The following is a 13,139-nucleotide window of genomic DNA, read 5'->3' on the forward strand; positions in this document are numbered from 1 at the left end:
CACTTGCATGACAGGGGACGACCCCTCTCTCATTTGCGTTTCTGTGTTGAGTGTTGGCCACGCAGGAATCTAACGCCTTGCACCAGTGAAATCATCAGGGGAGGCTAACGTCTGAGCTAACAGGGCAGAAAGCAGGTGGTACCCATGAAAAGATGCAAATAAGGAGCATCGGTGAAAATGAGTATTGTGTTTCTGGTTGTAATCATTTGTCTTCAACTGCACAGAGGTTGTGAAAGACCTTTTTCCTGCGATTGACATCAGGCGCACATGGAAAGGTCTTTTTCCTAAACTGAATCTGCCGTCTTGTGTCTTCCAAAATGTAGCATTAGTGGCCACTTGTTTGAGTGTGAGATGCTTGCTTGGGATTATCTTGGGGGAAAAAAAGTGCTCTGATGATGATGATGATGGTGATAAATAAATTAGGTTCGACGCCAGGCCTGGGCCGAAACGATGTGTGGCAATTGTTTAAAAAAAAACATTTCAAAGGTTACATCTGTGCCAAACAGCAGATAATTACATTAGGATGCATTTTGTTTGACTCACGCTAAAGAACTGAATGGAAAATGTTTCTGAAATCATCACGTTAGATTATGAGGTCTTTTTCATTCTGCTTCCTTCCGTTATGTTGTTTTCCTCCTCTTCCTTACTTCTCTCCATCATTTCTGTTTCCATCTCTTCTTCAACTTCACTCTGTTTGCCATTTAGATGATTCTGTTTCCATGGTAGCTGCCGCCACTCTCTTTTCAGGTGGTCTAGTCTCTCTCTCTCTCTCTCTCTCTCTCTCTCTCTCTCTCTCTCTCTCCCTCTCCCTCTCTCTGTCTATCTATCTGTCTTTTTTTTAAATTTGTCTCAACTCATCTTAGAATCAGTTGGCATGGTAACTGATCGATCACCGTGGCCTTAAATCTTTGTCTGTTGGTGGATCAAAAGAGCACAGGGAAGTTCTTTACAAATATATGAGTATTATATGCCGTAAAATATAAGTCAGATGTGCTTGCAGTGTAAGACTGTTTTGCAGTTAACAGTTGTGGAAGAGAAAAGTAACGAAAACGTTAAATGTGTGATGTAATAATTCAGCTACAGGGATTCTGATGCTACACTTTCTCAAACACAGGTCAGACTCAGTTCTTTGACCCGTTCCAAAATCTATTGTTCTTCTACCTGTTCGATCACTCTACCAAAATACAATCAAATTCATCCCCAACTTTTTGAGTTCTCCTGCTTAACAGACAAACCACATCACCTCCTTGGTGAAAGTAATAAATACATAATTATGATTATATAGCAGACCTGATGACTATCAATCATGAATGTGTGTGTGTGTGTGTTTGTTAAAAATATGTCCCGACTTAGCTTGTCAACACTTAGATAATCCAGTCTCTCTGTCTCTGTCTCTGTCTCTCTGTCTCTCTCTCTCTCTCTCTCTCTCTCTCTCTCTCTCTCTCTCTCTCTCTCTCTCTCTCTCTCTCTCTCTCTCTCTCATGTACACAAGTTCACACACACAGCTGCTCTTTGTCGGTCTGCGTAATCTTGGTATTACACTGTAGTATTTGATTTTATTTTTGTGGAACCAGCATGCCTACACACAACAGCTGATACTAAACCAATCATGAGGTTGTAGAGGAGGAACTAGCGTAAACGTTTTCCTGCCACCATTTGCAATGACTTATAAAACATACCCTTGGAGGAAAGTGGACAAAAAAGGCATTTATGTATCAAATATTCATGCTACTGCAGTTTGTTTGTTTTACACGAGGTAGAGTGGCTGATAGCTGTGGGCGTTTTTCCTTAACAAGCATTTCAGCACCATCATGTGGCCGATGGTTGCAACTGCAGATTAAAAACTACATCAAATGTTTGATTTTAAACTCTTGTCTGAAGTATAAAGCTTGCAAATAATTTCACCAAAAGCCAGCATATGTGATCAAATAATCCTTGCACCACTACACCTGAATTACATACTCAAACAAAACAAGAGTTACTTGTTCACAACCAGAAAGGGGAGCTGTCTGTAAATACATAGAAAACAGTATCATATAAAACTGGTATACAGTGATTAAGACTGAAATATTCACGCTGGTGTTTGTGTGTTCTGTTTCACTCACCAGGTGTTGTGGCCGTGAAGGAAGCGACCCCCTTGTCTCCCCTCAAACCTTCAGCCATTCCTGCAGACACAGAGCAACATGGTACTGATGGAGCCAACTCTGCTTTGGCCAGTGACCTGCAGCTTCCCCGTGTTTCCATGGAAACCTCAAATCTTCGACCTCAGACGCCGAAACCTGAAGATGAATCAGAGGAACATGACGAGGGCAGTGGCCCACTCACCATCTCTGAGCTTGTCTACAGGTTAACAGAATGTTATGTATTTGTTTGATTTTATTCTTCGACATTTGCATTGTTGTATGAATGTTTCCATGTCTCCTCTTCTCTCCAGCCCCTGTGCCAGCATGCTGCCCACCCCAGTGGAGGACAGTCAAGGCGGTGTGGACTTGCTGTTCTCTTCCCCGGTCCAGAGCCCCGCCAGGCTGCTGAGGGAGCTCCACGCTGACCCCGACATACAGGCCAAGCTGGAGGCTGAGAGGGAGCGTGACCGGGCCTATGAGCGCACCAGGCTGGCTGCGAGAAGTCAGATGGGCGGAGTCCTGTCCAGCAGCCTACGCCTGCTCTCATCCAACGAGCGTGTCAACGCTTGCGTGCTGAGCGTAGCCCGGTTTGTCGCTGTAGTAATGGGCATCCTCTTTGTGACAGTGCCCACACTGCTGCTATTGTTGGAGTCAGACATTGATGTGTCGTTCCTTCACGAGATCCGCCAGACGCCAGAGTTCGAGCAGTTTCACTATGAGTATTACTGCCCTCTTCGGCGTTGGATCTTGTGTAAGATCAGCATGGCCATGGAGAATCTGTGGTCTGACTAAAGAGGAGCAGACGAGAGGGAGAAGAAGCAAAAGGAGGGAGGGAAGAGTCATTGCAGGAGGAAAAAGATACCCAAAAGTCTGTCTTAACATGTCATTGAATCTTTTTTCTAGTCTTAAATAGTGTGGGTGTGTGTGATGTGTGGGTGTGTGTGATGACACAAAAGACCAAATCAGCCAGCGAGATGAAATGATTTTACTTGTTTGTTTCTACACTGCTGAAAATGGGCCTGAGAGTAGTAAAAATACCCCTCATTTTCTGATTACTGATTACTCATTTCCGAAATTGACTACGCTAAATCGAGTAGAAACTTTTCATCTCTTTCAGAAGAAAGTGGGACTCTGTCATAAGATCTAATCACTTGTTAAGATAGATGCTTTTGGAGGTGATGAACTGAACTGAACAGAAAGAGGACAAAAATATTGTTGGTGCTCGAGGAAGAACTCATTGAGTTTCACAAACAGAGGGAGGTCATGGACAGAGAAAAAGATTACTACGAGTTTGGTCTGTTCACTCCTGATGCTGGCAAGATGATGTTGTGACATTTTGGTGGATAACTCAAACTATTTAGATTTGTCTTCAGAAAGTGTCAGTCATGACGGAGTGGGCGGAGACAGCGAGAGATGCTTGATTTGTCAACAACAGCCACAGTCTGAGGTACATTATATATTTAACAAACAAAAAGATATATTGATAATTGCTACCAAACTTAAATAAGTTGTTTTTAGAGTTTTGTACATTTTTATGTGATCCAGATCTTTCAGGAATTTTTCAGAGGATCTACTTTGATCTTATTTTGAAATTAAGAGTTTACAAAACATTACAAAAAAAGAGCAAATTTATCAAAGTTTATCGGGGTGATGGGTGTTGAGAAATTTAAGCTATTTTTTAAGACTACCGTCAGCATTTGTTGACGTGGTAGCATCCTGGGTTTTTCCTACAGAGGCTATAGCACAAATCTTTTACACAGACCACAGATTACAACTGTTTCAGATTATGTGATGTCATTTTGCTAACAGAAGGGCAACACGAGCGAAACATCAGACTGTTTGTGATGATAAGACTTGCTTGGATTTTGTTCAACTATTAAATGTCTTCTAAACTACATGTTAGATCCATAATCAAAGCTACTAGTGCATCTTTCAGTGTGTTTTCAGAAAGTTAAGAGTATAGAGAAACGATAAAGAAAGAATAGGTAATGCAGGTTTATAGGCAAAAGTTAGGTTTCCTAAATCGGGATTTTGGACATGAGAAGGTGATGCGTTAGCTGGTGGGTTGATGGTTGTTGGTCAAGAGATGTGTTTCATTGTCTAAATCTCATAAAGGTTTCTTGTTGAAAATGTTGATCCGACTAAACAAGCATGTAGGAGCGCTGCTGTTTCACTTACTCAACTTCTAGAGGGAGATCTGATCTGCATTTATACCAAATTACCAATGATTTGTAGCTCTTAATACTGTGCGAAAACATGTTAAGCGTTTTGCTACGTCAAGCAGTCGTAGGCCACTTTCATGGATTCTTTGCCAGGCATCCCAAAAGTGTTTCAGTACTTGTTGTTGATTGAAATTGGAATCATCAGTTTATTTGTGCGTTGTTGTTGTCATAAATGGACTGAAAACAAAGTTTTCCTATAAGGCACAAAACCAAAACCTTGACAAAACAGCCTTGAGACTTAGCACTGAACTGGAGAGAAGCAGGCCTGAACAGACACTTTTGGAAGCCATTGTTGGATGATTGTTGAGTATTCAGATAGTGCCTGTCAGCTCGAGTCGTGATTCTGAGAAGAAACGAGGACTTCAAATCATGAAACCATGACTGCAACAGCTGTAGTTTGATTGACTTGGTTCAACTTCTCAGGAAAGGGCATTAGCAGCTTATGTTTAAAACAATGAAATATATTTCAAATATAAGAAGACAAAAAAAAGCATCAAATCATTGCATACTCCATATGAAGTAGTTTAGCTCCAACAGTCATCCATGCACTATTTATACCAAGACTGTAGCCAGGTGTAAATATGGCTGCAGACTATCTTGTTTGGGATCTACATATGCATCCATGGAATATTACTTCAACCAGTTTGAGAGTCACACACTGATGAACCTCCACTTTAGCTGCCGTCAAACCAGGAGTAGCAACCCAGAATCTAAACTAGAAATCCTATAGTCTGCAGTATTTAGTGTAAATGAGAAACAGCTTTATTCTCAGAGGTCACTCTCCAGGTTCACTGCTCCTTTGTACAGAATGCATATAACCACCTACATCCTCTCATGATACTCAATCAAATGTTGCTGCCTCATATTAATATGCATTATTATCAGCTGTGTAACTATCTAGACTTTATGCATTACATGCTTTATGCATATAGGAAATATGCAGTGACAACACACACATTTGGGACAAAGCATTTATTTTCCTACTACAGTACATGCACTGAGTTTCAATGAAACCAAGCGAAGGGCCAAATCACTATGATAACATTTGCATTTAATATCATCACCGAGATTTAAAAAAAAAAAAACGCCTCTCTGTCAGCTGATCTGTATGCACTGTTAAGTATCATCCCCTTTCGTTTTGTACAAGTAGAGGGATGTCATCTGACATGAACTGTCATTCTGTTTGATTGTTGCGTCTCCAGTGTGCACTAAAACGAACTGAAAGGACTCATGAAGACAGTTGTACATAGTTTGTCTCTGGCTTTGTTTGGTCCTTTTATTTACGTGCTTCATCCTCTAACTAACATGGAACCTCTCACTTGGCTCCTTTTGCTGACCTCTTAAATGCAAACCGCATGCCCTCATCTGTAAATACTGTTTATAGTTGTGGCAAAAAAAAAACAAAAACAAACATCCAAAAAAAAGTACAGAAAAACTACAACAAACAAAACAAAAACAACTTGGTAGTTTTATTTTTCCTTCCTTGTGTTTGTCTTGTCTGTGTAAAGCGATGTAGGTATAGGCTTGGCTGTCTTGACCATCTTCTGAATGCATGTTCTCTTTGTTTTCCCAAGAAGAAGGAAGAAAAAAAAGCCATTTATTTTCTCTGTCAGCTATTGTGACCACATTACAAAGGAAGCACAGGCAATACTGTCTGCCTGCTTAATTTGATGACATTAATTAACTGAATAGCTGGCTAATTATGTTCTGTTCAAAAGAAGTGAAATTAGTAAAAGGAGAAGTTTTTTTTATGCAGTTTTTGTTCCACAGCTTAAAAAGATGTTTTAAAATTGTTATCAGCTAGCTTCATTGTGCTTTTGCTGTGTGTGAATCATTAAAGTAAAACCAGATACTTTATAGCTACTAGTGCGAATAACTGGACCTCATTGCTAATTGAGCATGCTAACATGTTAGCTACTGTATGAGCACTATTGGGGTTCATCCATTTAGAAGTGCAAAGGCAGGAAAACTGCTAATTCGATCTGAATATTATTTGTTCCCCGATTGGCTGAGTCAGTGTTGAAATGTTCAGTTTATTATTAGCTTGTTTACAGAAAATCACTGGCATGAATGAAAATACGCCGCACATCAACTCATTGCAAGCAACAAAAAAGCCTTTTTGTGTTTAGCCCAGTGACGTAGCATTTTATTAGTTTGTAGCTCATTGATAAATTTAGCGGCCTTTATTCTTTTGAAAGGGAATTAATTCCTTTGAGATTTAGCTCTTGTATTGAGCTACTGAACATGAGTTCCGGTGTTTTACAAAACAGCATGGAAAAAGAATTTTTTGGGTTGTTGTTTCCTGTACATAAAACTGTGATTAAAACGATGATCAAGAGCAGTTGATGTCATAGCTGATGATTTAATACAAAGTCAAACATGTCTGACATTTAAATTTTGTTAATAAAAGCATAGTATGATTTGCAGACATAAATCTTCAAATTCACAAACAAATACTCCTAATTAATTTATTTGAATAAAGAATATTTGAACTCAGGTCTACTCAAAACAATTGGATATCAGTCAGTAGAAAAGTTGGTTTTTATTTCATTGTTTGTGTGGGCATGTACAGTAGCAGATTCTCTTGCACGGTCACTTTGTTGTTTTGAGTGTTAGTCAAACTAATTGTTATGTTGTTTCATTGGTTTGTCGAACTGGTTGTCATTGAGTTTCTTTTGAAACGCTACTCTGGGAGATTTAATTTAACCTGAAAAAAAAAGAACAGCAAAAGAAAGAGCCTAAGTATTGTCCCCCTCCCGTCTGGGACAACCAAGCCTTATGAACTTTGTGAAGTGTAATATTTGAATGTTTGTATGTTAAAAAAATAAAATAAAAAATTATGTATTGTTTTATATGTTAATACTGCCACAATAAAGCTCCCTAATGTATATATAAATCCAAAGGTAGTTAACATTGTGTCAATTATTTCTATTTTAATTTTGCTTTCTTAAGTTAGTGAGTTCTTAAAATGCAATTGATATTTTTTTTTTCAGAACCTGATTTTCCAGTAAGAAACCTAAGAGCAAGAGGACACTGTTTCCCTCATGTGGTGTAAATGTCATACTGCAGTTTGTGTATGGGTCTCTATGGTGACGTTTGTCTGCACAACTTGGTGACAAAGATTTCAGTGTTGTAAATGCTAGAGAAAACCACTACAAATGAGAGGATAAGTCCTCTTCTTTTTGGAAATTCTATAATCAACACTCCTCAAGTAGACTTTCATAGCTGCGAGGACAGGAAGTACAAGGATGGGGGGAAATCTTCACGGTAAGAGATGCCTTTCTACTAAGCTCGATCAATTATGTTGTTGCCACTCATGTCCATTAATGTAACTTTTTATCATAACTGAGTGTGAGATACAGCATGTTCTGGGTTAACTGAAATATTTTTAGTGTGTTGCATCAATGATAAATTCCACATCACCTGTCAGAACAGGAACGTTTGTTGTCGGTGAAAAAACATTGTTGACTGCAGCCTGATCATCATTTCTCCAGGGTCAAACAAGATCATCACAACACATGATCTCAGAGCAACAGGAAAAAGCAAAAATGCTCCAAATAATTAGTGTGACTGATGACCCAAAAGCACTTCATTTTCCATGTGAAACACAGATGGACCAGAAATACCCAGACATAATGGATGGTTTTGAAAAACATGAACCACTACCTGCAGAAAACCCAGCTCTGGAGAGACATTCAAGTAGAAAAAAAGCTTTGTCAGAACTCCTTGAGGATTCTGGGAATTGTAGGCAGCACACCTACCAGGTGCTGAACCTTCATCTTGTCAGTCTGTTAAATGAGCAGCAGAAGCTGAGGCATGTGCTGGACTGGGCTAACAGTTTCCTCAGCAGTCAGTCGGAGGTTCATTGTGAATTTTGCAGCGGTGACAGTTTGATTTTGGCCTTTGAAAAGCCGAGGGAACAATCACCAGCATGTCAGAGCTCATCTGGTGCTGCAGGGAGAGCAGAGTTATCGGTAAGAGGAGGAACATCAAAATACATAAAAGGTGAACTGAATGAAATCTGTGCGTGTAGACTTCCTTTTCAAAATCAACCTTGCACCCCTGCCTCCTGCAACCTGTGGCAAGATGAGGAAATTTGTCCTGAGAACAGAGAAACTAGGAAAAATATGGAGCTACATGATACCAACAATCAACAAATGCCTTGCCAAGACAACAAAGGCAAAACAAGCAGTCTGGACACATCTTATCAGCGACACGTTGACAGAAACACAAACCAAACAAAATCCCCATTCCCCTTGAGTAATGGAAGCCACAAAAAGAGGCCAGTGTTGTGTAAGAGCAAAAAGCCGAGAGAATGTATTCCTAACACAGCTGGAGTAAAAGAAGACCAGAAACATCAGAAGATAAAGAGGCTGGATGACCAGAATAAGATGGAGGAAGCTGCAAAGATTAAAAGAAAGGGGACAATGGATGACGCATACACATCTAACTCAAGTTTTGGGGTGAATTCAAAGCATAAATGCACCATTGAGTCTGAACAGTTCCCCACACAAATGGACAAGTCTGCAAAGTTCAGCTTTAGCTCTCAACTGAAAATACCAACAGACGTGAGTGTGTATGAGCAGTACCAGCTTTGTATGGCTCATTTACGTCGCCTCAGAAAAAGACAATACACTGAAAACATGAAGACAGATCAAGAAATGATGCTACCTCCACCTGCTTCTTGTTTGGAATTTGATTCTTCTGGCAAACACGCAGAGGTTAAGTTCGGTGAAGAAGGCAGCAAAGAGGTGGCGCCTTCATCCGTCATTGATGAAAACCGTGACAGAACCACATTCAACAGAAGTGGCTCGAAACTGCCAGAACATGGAAAATCAAAAACATGGGAGAAGGACAAGCCTGTTTGGGAGAGAAGAGCTATCTCCAACAACAAACACACAACAAGCAACAAACACAGGGAGTTTCTTGCACCCTGTGACAATGTTGCAGTCATCGCCAACCCAGGTATTGATATCATTTCTGTTAAGACATAATAGTTAAAAGAGATGACTCCAACCTCTGCACAGCTCAATTATGGGATGATTTCCATACCCACATGCATGAACATGGTCAGGTTTGCTGTCAAAGAGCATCACCCCCCATCCAGACGTGAGGGGTCATCAGGTGGATGTCAGCGGTCAAAGGAAAAGAGGCGGGGGTCAGCTGCAGTCCCCTCAGATGCTGTGCGAAAAGTCAAGTTCTTCTCTCACAAATGGAGACATTTTAAGGTAACACATGATCGAAGAGCCAGGTTTTATTTAAAGGAGCAGTGCATAGGATTTAGTGACAAAGCTGTAAACAGCAACTCCTCGCCTCTACTTTTTATTTCATTTCATTGCTACGTTTATTTCCCATAATTAGGCCAATATACCCGAGGACCTCAAATCTGTATCAATTATCACTCCTACAAATATATGACATCTCTTTATTGCATTTTAATGCCTCCTGTATTTTATATCAGAATTTTCATGCCAATGTTTTTTCATGCATACAAAAATTCAAAGGTATTTTTAAAAAATTTTGAAGCTTCTGAGTCATTTGGGCCTCAAAGTGCAAAACTTTTCTTTTGTTTTTCTTTCACTCTTCAATAGTTTCCATGTCAAGTGACTTCAAAGTCAGAATCTGATATCAGTAGCTTATGGACAAATCTCACAATAATCAAAACATTTTATGATCCCTGCAAATTCTGCACAGTTGACCTTTAACCTGGGGTCATTTTTTCCCACTTTTGTTTTAATCATTTTGTTTTAAGTTATTACATGAAAACAGTTTGTTTTTTTTACAGTATAAATGCATTTTACTTGAGAAATGTAAATTTTGGATGGGACTGTACCATTCTGTCACTCTTGACTTCCTCTTCCATCCCCTGCAGACCTCATTCAGCAGGACTAATCAAACTCACAAAAAATCTGAGCGAACAGATTCATTCTAAGAAACCAGAGGACACAATGAGACATTCGTCAGTTGGCAGCGATGGAGACAAACCTTCCCAGCGTGATGACCACAGAACATCACGGGCCACAGGTGAGCACCAACATTAGCAGAAATCATCTACAAACACCCAAGAGTTTTTGAAAAGTATACGAAGGAAGGAAAAAAAGCAACATCATCAGCAAATCATATGACTACCAAATGTTACTGGCTTTCACTTGTGACGCCACACAACACAGATTAGCTTCTGTTCCTTGGAAATTAATTTCACACTATGAGACATCAATCCCGCTGCAAGTCATACGCTGCAAGAATTTTTATTAGTTTGTGCTCTTCATGTTGTAGGTACAATGTGTGTGTTATTTCCAGTCACACTGACAGGACACAGGTCATATATTGGCACAAGTACATGCTTCTCAGAACCATGATGAAATATCTTAACCTTTGTTTACGCAAACTCTGACTTACTACCATAAAATGGTGCTCGACTATATAGTAGCACAAAGGTGGCATTCAGCATGTGAAAGAAAAGAGTGTGTTGGGTAAAGAGAGGAGGTGGAGTTAAAGCTGTTAAAGTAAACTTATTATATCTTAAATAAAGAGTTGCAAGGTCTTAACCAAGGTGGCAGATCCTCAAAAAAAAATCCAGAGAATACATGAAAATATGATTGATCGATGTGATGTGACTTTTACAGGTGCAGCTGATCATATTGACGTGGACAGTGACACCAAACACAGTGTGAGAGATCTTTGCTCCTTGGTTGTTTGCATTGTTATAGTATATTTTGACAAAATGTATTGAATACAGTGAGTGTTGAGCGCTAATCCCATTTTGAAAAAAATCGTTTCTGCAGAGCAAAACATGACTTTGTCTCTGATTCACTGTCAAATCATTATTGATACTATTTTTAATGTTTTCAACTCAAGTCTATCAGCTGAGTGAATTTCAGAGATTTTAGAATGTTTTGTCTCATATATCCTATATGTTGTTGTTGTTGTTGTTGTTGTTGTTGTTGTTACACCCACCAGCCATTAGGTGTCCCTGTGCGTGATGGCTGCCTGTCCCTTCCCGATGAGGTCTGGCTGTCCATCATGTGCCTGCTGCCTCATAGTGATCTTTGCAGATTAGCCCAGGTGTGCCAGCGCCTGCATGCATTGGCAGCGGATCACACACTGTGTAGGTGTACAGCTGCATTCTCTTGCTAGCAATCAGAGCACGCCGTGTTTGTTTTCTATTTGTTGTATGTTTGTTAGCCTCATATTTTAATTAAAATGAGAATTCACAATGCTCATAAATGTCTTTTTATTTCACAGTATATAGTGATTTAAGAAATTAGACGGAAAAGTAATTCAGCATCGTTGAACATCTGAGTCCCTTGTTTTTTTTATTTTGGCTTGTGATATTTCAACATTAATGAAGCAGGATACTGAACAATCGCTAACAAGAAACTAAATTTGACTACAAATGTTGACAGAGACATTAAATGTTGTCAGGTCATAAAATGAACCCATGCAATTCTAGTTGTAGTGATACTGAAGTCATGGCTCCATGGTAGTTTTCTCATAGCCTAATGCTAGTTGCTAATGATTGAATTTATGCATCAAACATTATAAAAGTCATGCTCGTTTATGATGATTATCTAGTTTTTATTATTATTATTATCTTACAAAAGAAAAGATGTAAGTCTCATAACCATTGGGTTAGCCTCAGAGCCAGGGAAAACAGTTATGTTAACTTGTGGGTTGGCTACAAATATTGCATAATCCTTTAAGAATATGCAGTTTGTGTATGTGGCAACACTCTCGTGCTGTCAGGAGGACTCCCACTGCACATCCTCTATGGGTAGACCATGCACACCAGAGGCCTGCTGGCCAGGCATAAAAAAAAGTTGACTGTGCAGCTTTTCGAGGCTTTTCAGTTGTTACAATCCAAATGGACCAAAGCAGTTCTACCATTTTTCAGCTGAAACAGTAAAGACACAGGAGCTCACACAGCAGAGCCTGTGATGTAAGGTTCAGCACTTTGTCTCAAAGACCACACTAACTATTTTGTGGTATCAGTTTATACTGATACCTGTACCTGTAGGTGGGATGTCCTAGTTTTTTTTCTGTGTGTGTTCCTGATTGTGTGTGAGTGAGACAGACACATGGTGTTTTCTCATGATGTAAGTACTTCCAGTGCAGTGGTGCACTGTACCACTCCCTGGACAAACATATAGTAAGATAACGTAGAGCTGCACCATCACATGCTTTCATAGCTCTACACACAAACATGCGCGCACGCACACACACACACACACACACACACACACACACACGCGCGCTCACACACAGAGTAGTCAAATAATAGTCGAATAACCTGAACATCACATCGTTTTTCTCCATCTCTCTCTCATCCTGCAGGGAAACACCTGAGGATAGAAAACTGCACTTTATCAGACGGCTGGTTGTTGTGCGTGGCCAGACGTCGTCCTCGCCGTCTGTGTCTGTACAGCTGCAGCGGCTTGTCTGCTGCCTCCGGTGGGATGGAGATGCTTCTCTCTTTGTGCAGACACTCACTGGAGGTACGCTGATCACACAAGTCAAGCCAGCAGATTACGTTTAAAAGTAACTTCATTAATAGCTGAGAGTTGTTGCTTGGGAGATCAGAGGGCAGCTAAAGACATGCATTATTTTCATTTTAATGCGGCCCTCAATATGCCACTGCGTTCTTTGTTTTTACTAGACACTCAAAAAAAAATCGAATGAAGCAAAAATGTTCCTTAATGTTACTGATAAAATGCATTTTTTTATTCACACTGTACATTCACTGAGACTCCATCCTGAATCCATCCATCCAGTGTCAGTAACAACCAGATTTTTG

General features: G+C 39.9%; 1 protein-coding gene and 1 long non-coding RNA gene across 4 annotated transcripts in view; both read left to right on the plus strand.

Moving 5' to 3' along the window:
- frmd3 (FERM domain containing 3) overlaps positions 1–5,752 on the plus strand; it is a 51,885-nt gene extending 46,133 nt beyond the window's left edge. For all 3 annotated transcript variants that reach the window (XM_086206306.1, XM_086206304.1, XM_086206305.1), the window contains exons 14-15: positions 2,109–2,346; positions 2,435–5,752. In XM_086206306.1, coding sequence (XP_086062432.1) covers positions 2,109–2,346; positions 2,435–2,915 — 719 coding nt within the window. In that variant the 3' untranslated portion in view covers positions 2,916–5,752. The remainder of the gene's footprint in view (positions 1–2,108; positions 2,347–2,434) is intronic.
- Positions 5,753–10,976: 5,224 nt separating this feature from the next.
- LOC147259992 (uncharacterized) lies at positions 10,977–12,734 on the plus strand. Its single transcript, XR_015116267.1, has 3 exons — positions 10,977–11,015; positions 11,306–11,453; positions 12,680–12,734. It is a non-coding gene; the product is annotated as an uncharacterized LOC147259992 (long non-coding RNA).
- The last annotated feature ends 405 nt before the right edge of the window (positions 12,735–13,139 follow it).

This window comes from Aulostomus chinensis, chromosome 6, assembly GCF_037954235.1.
Source record: "Aulostomus chinensis isolate RoL2024-O1b breed Wild chromosome 6, RoL_Achi_v1.0, whole genome shotgun sequence".
Lineage (NCBI taxonomy): Eukaryota > Metazoa > Chordata > Actinopteri > Syngnathiformes > Aulostomidae > Aulostomus > Aulostomus chinensis.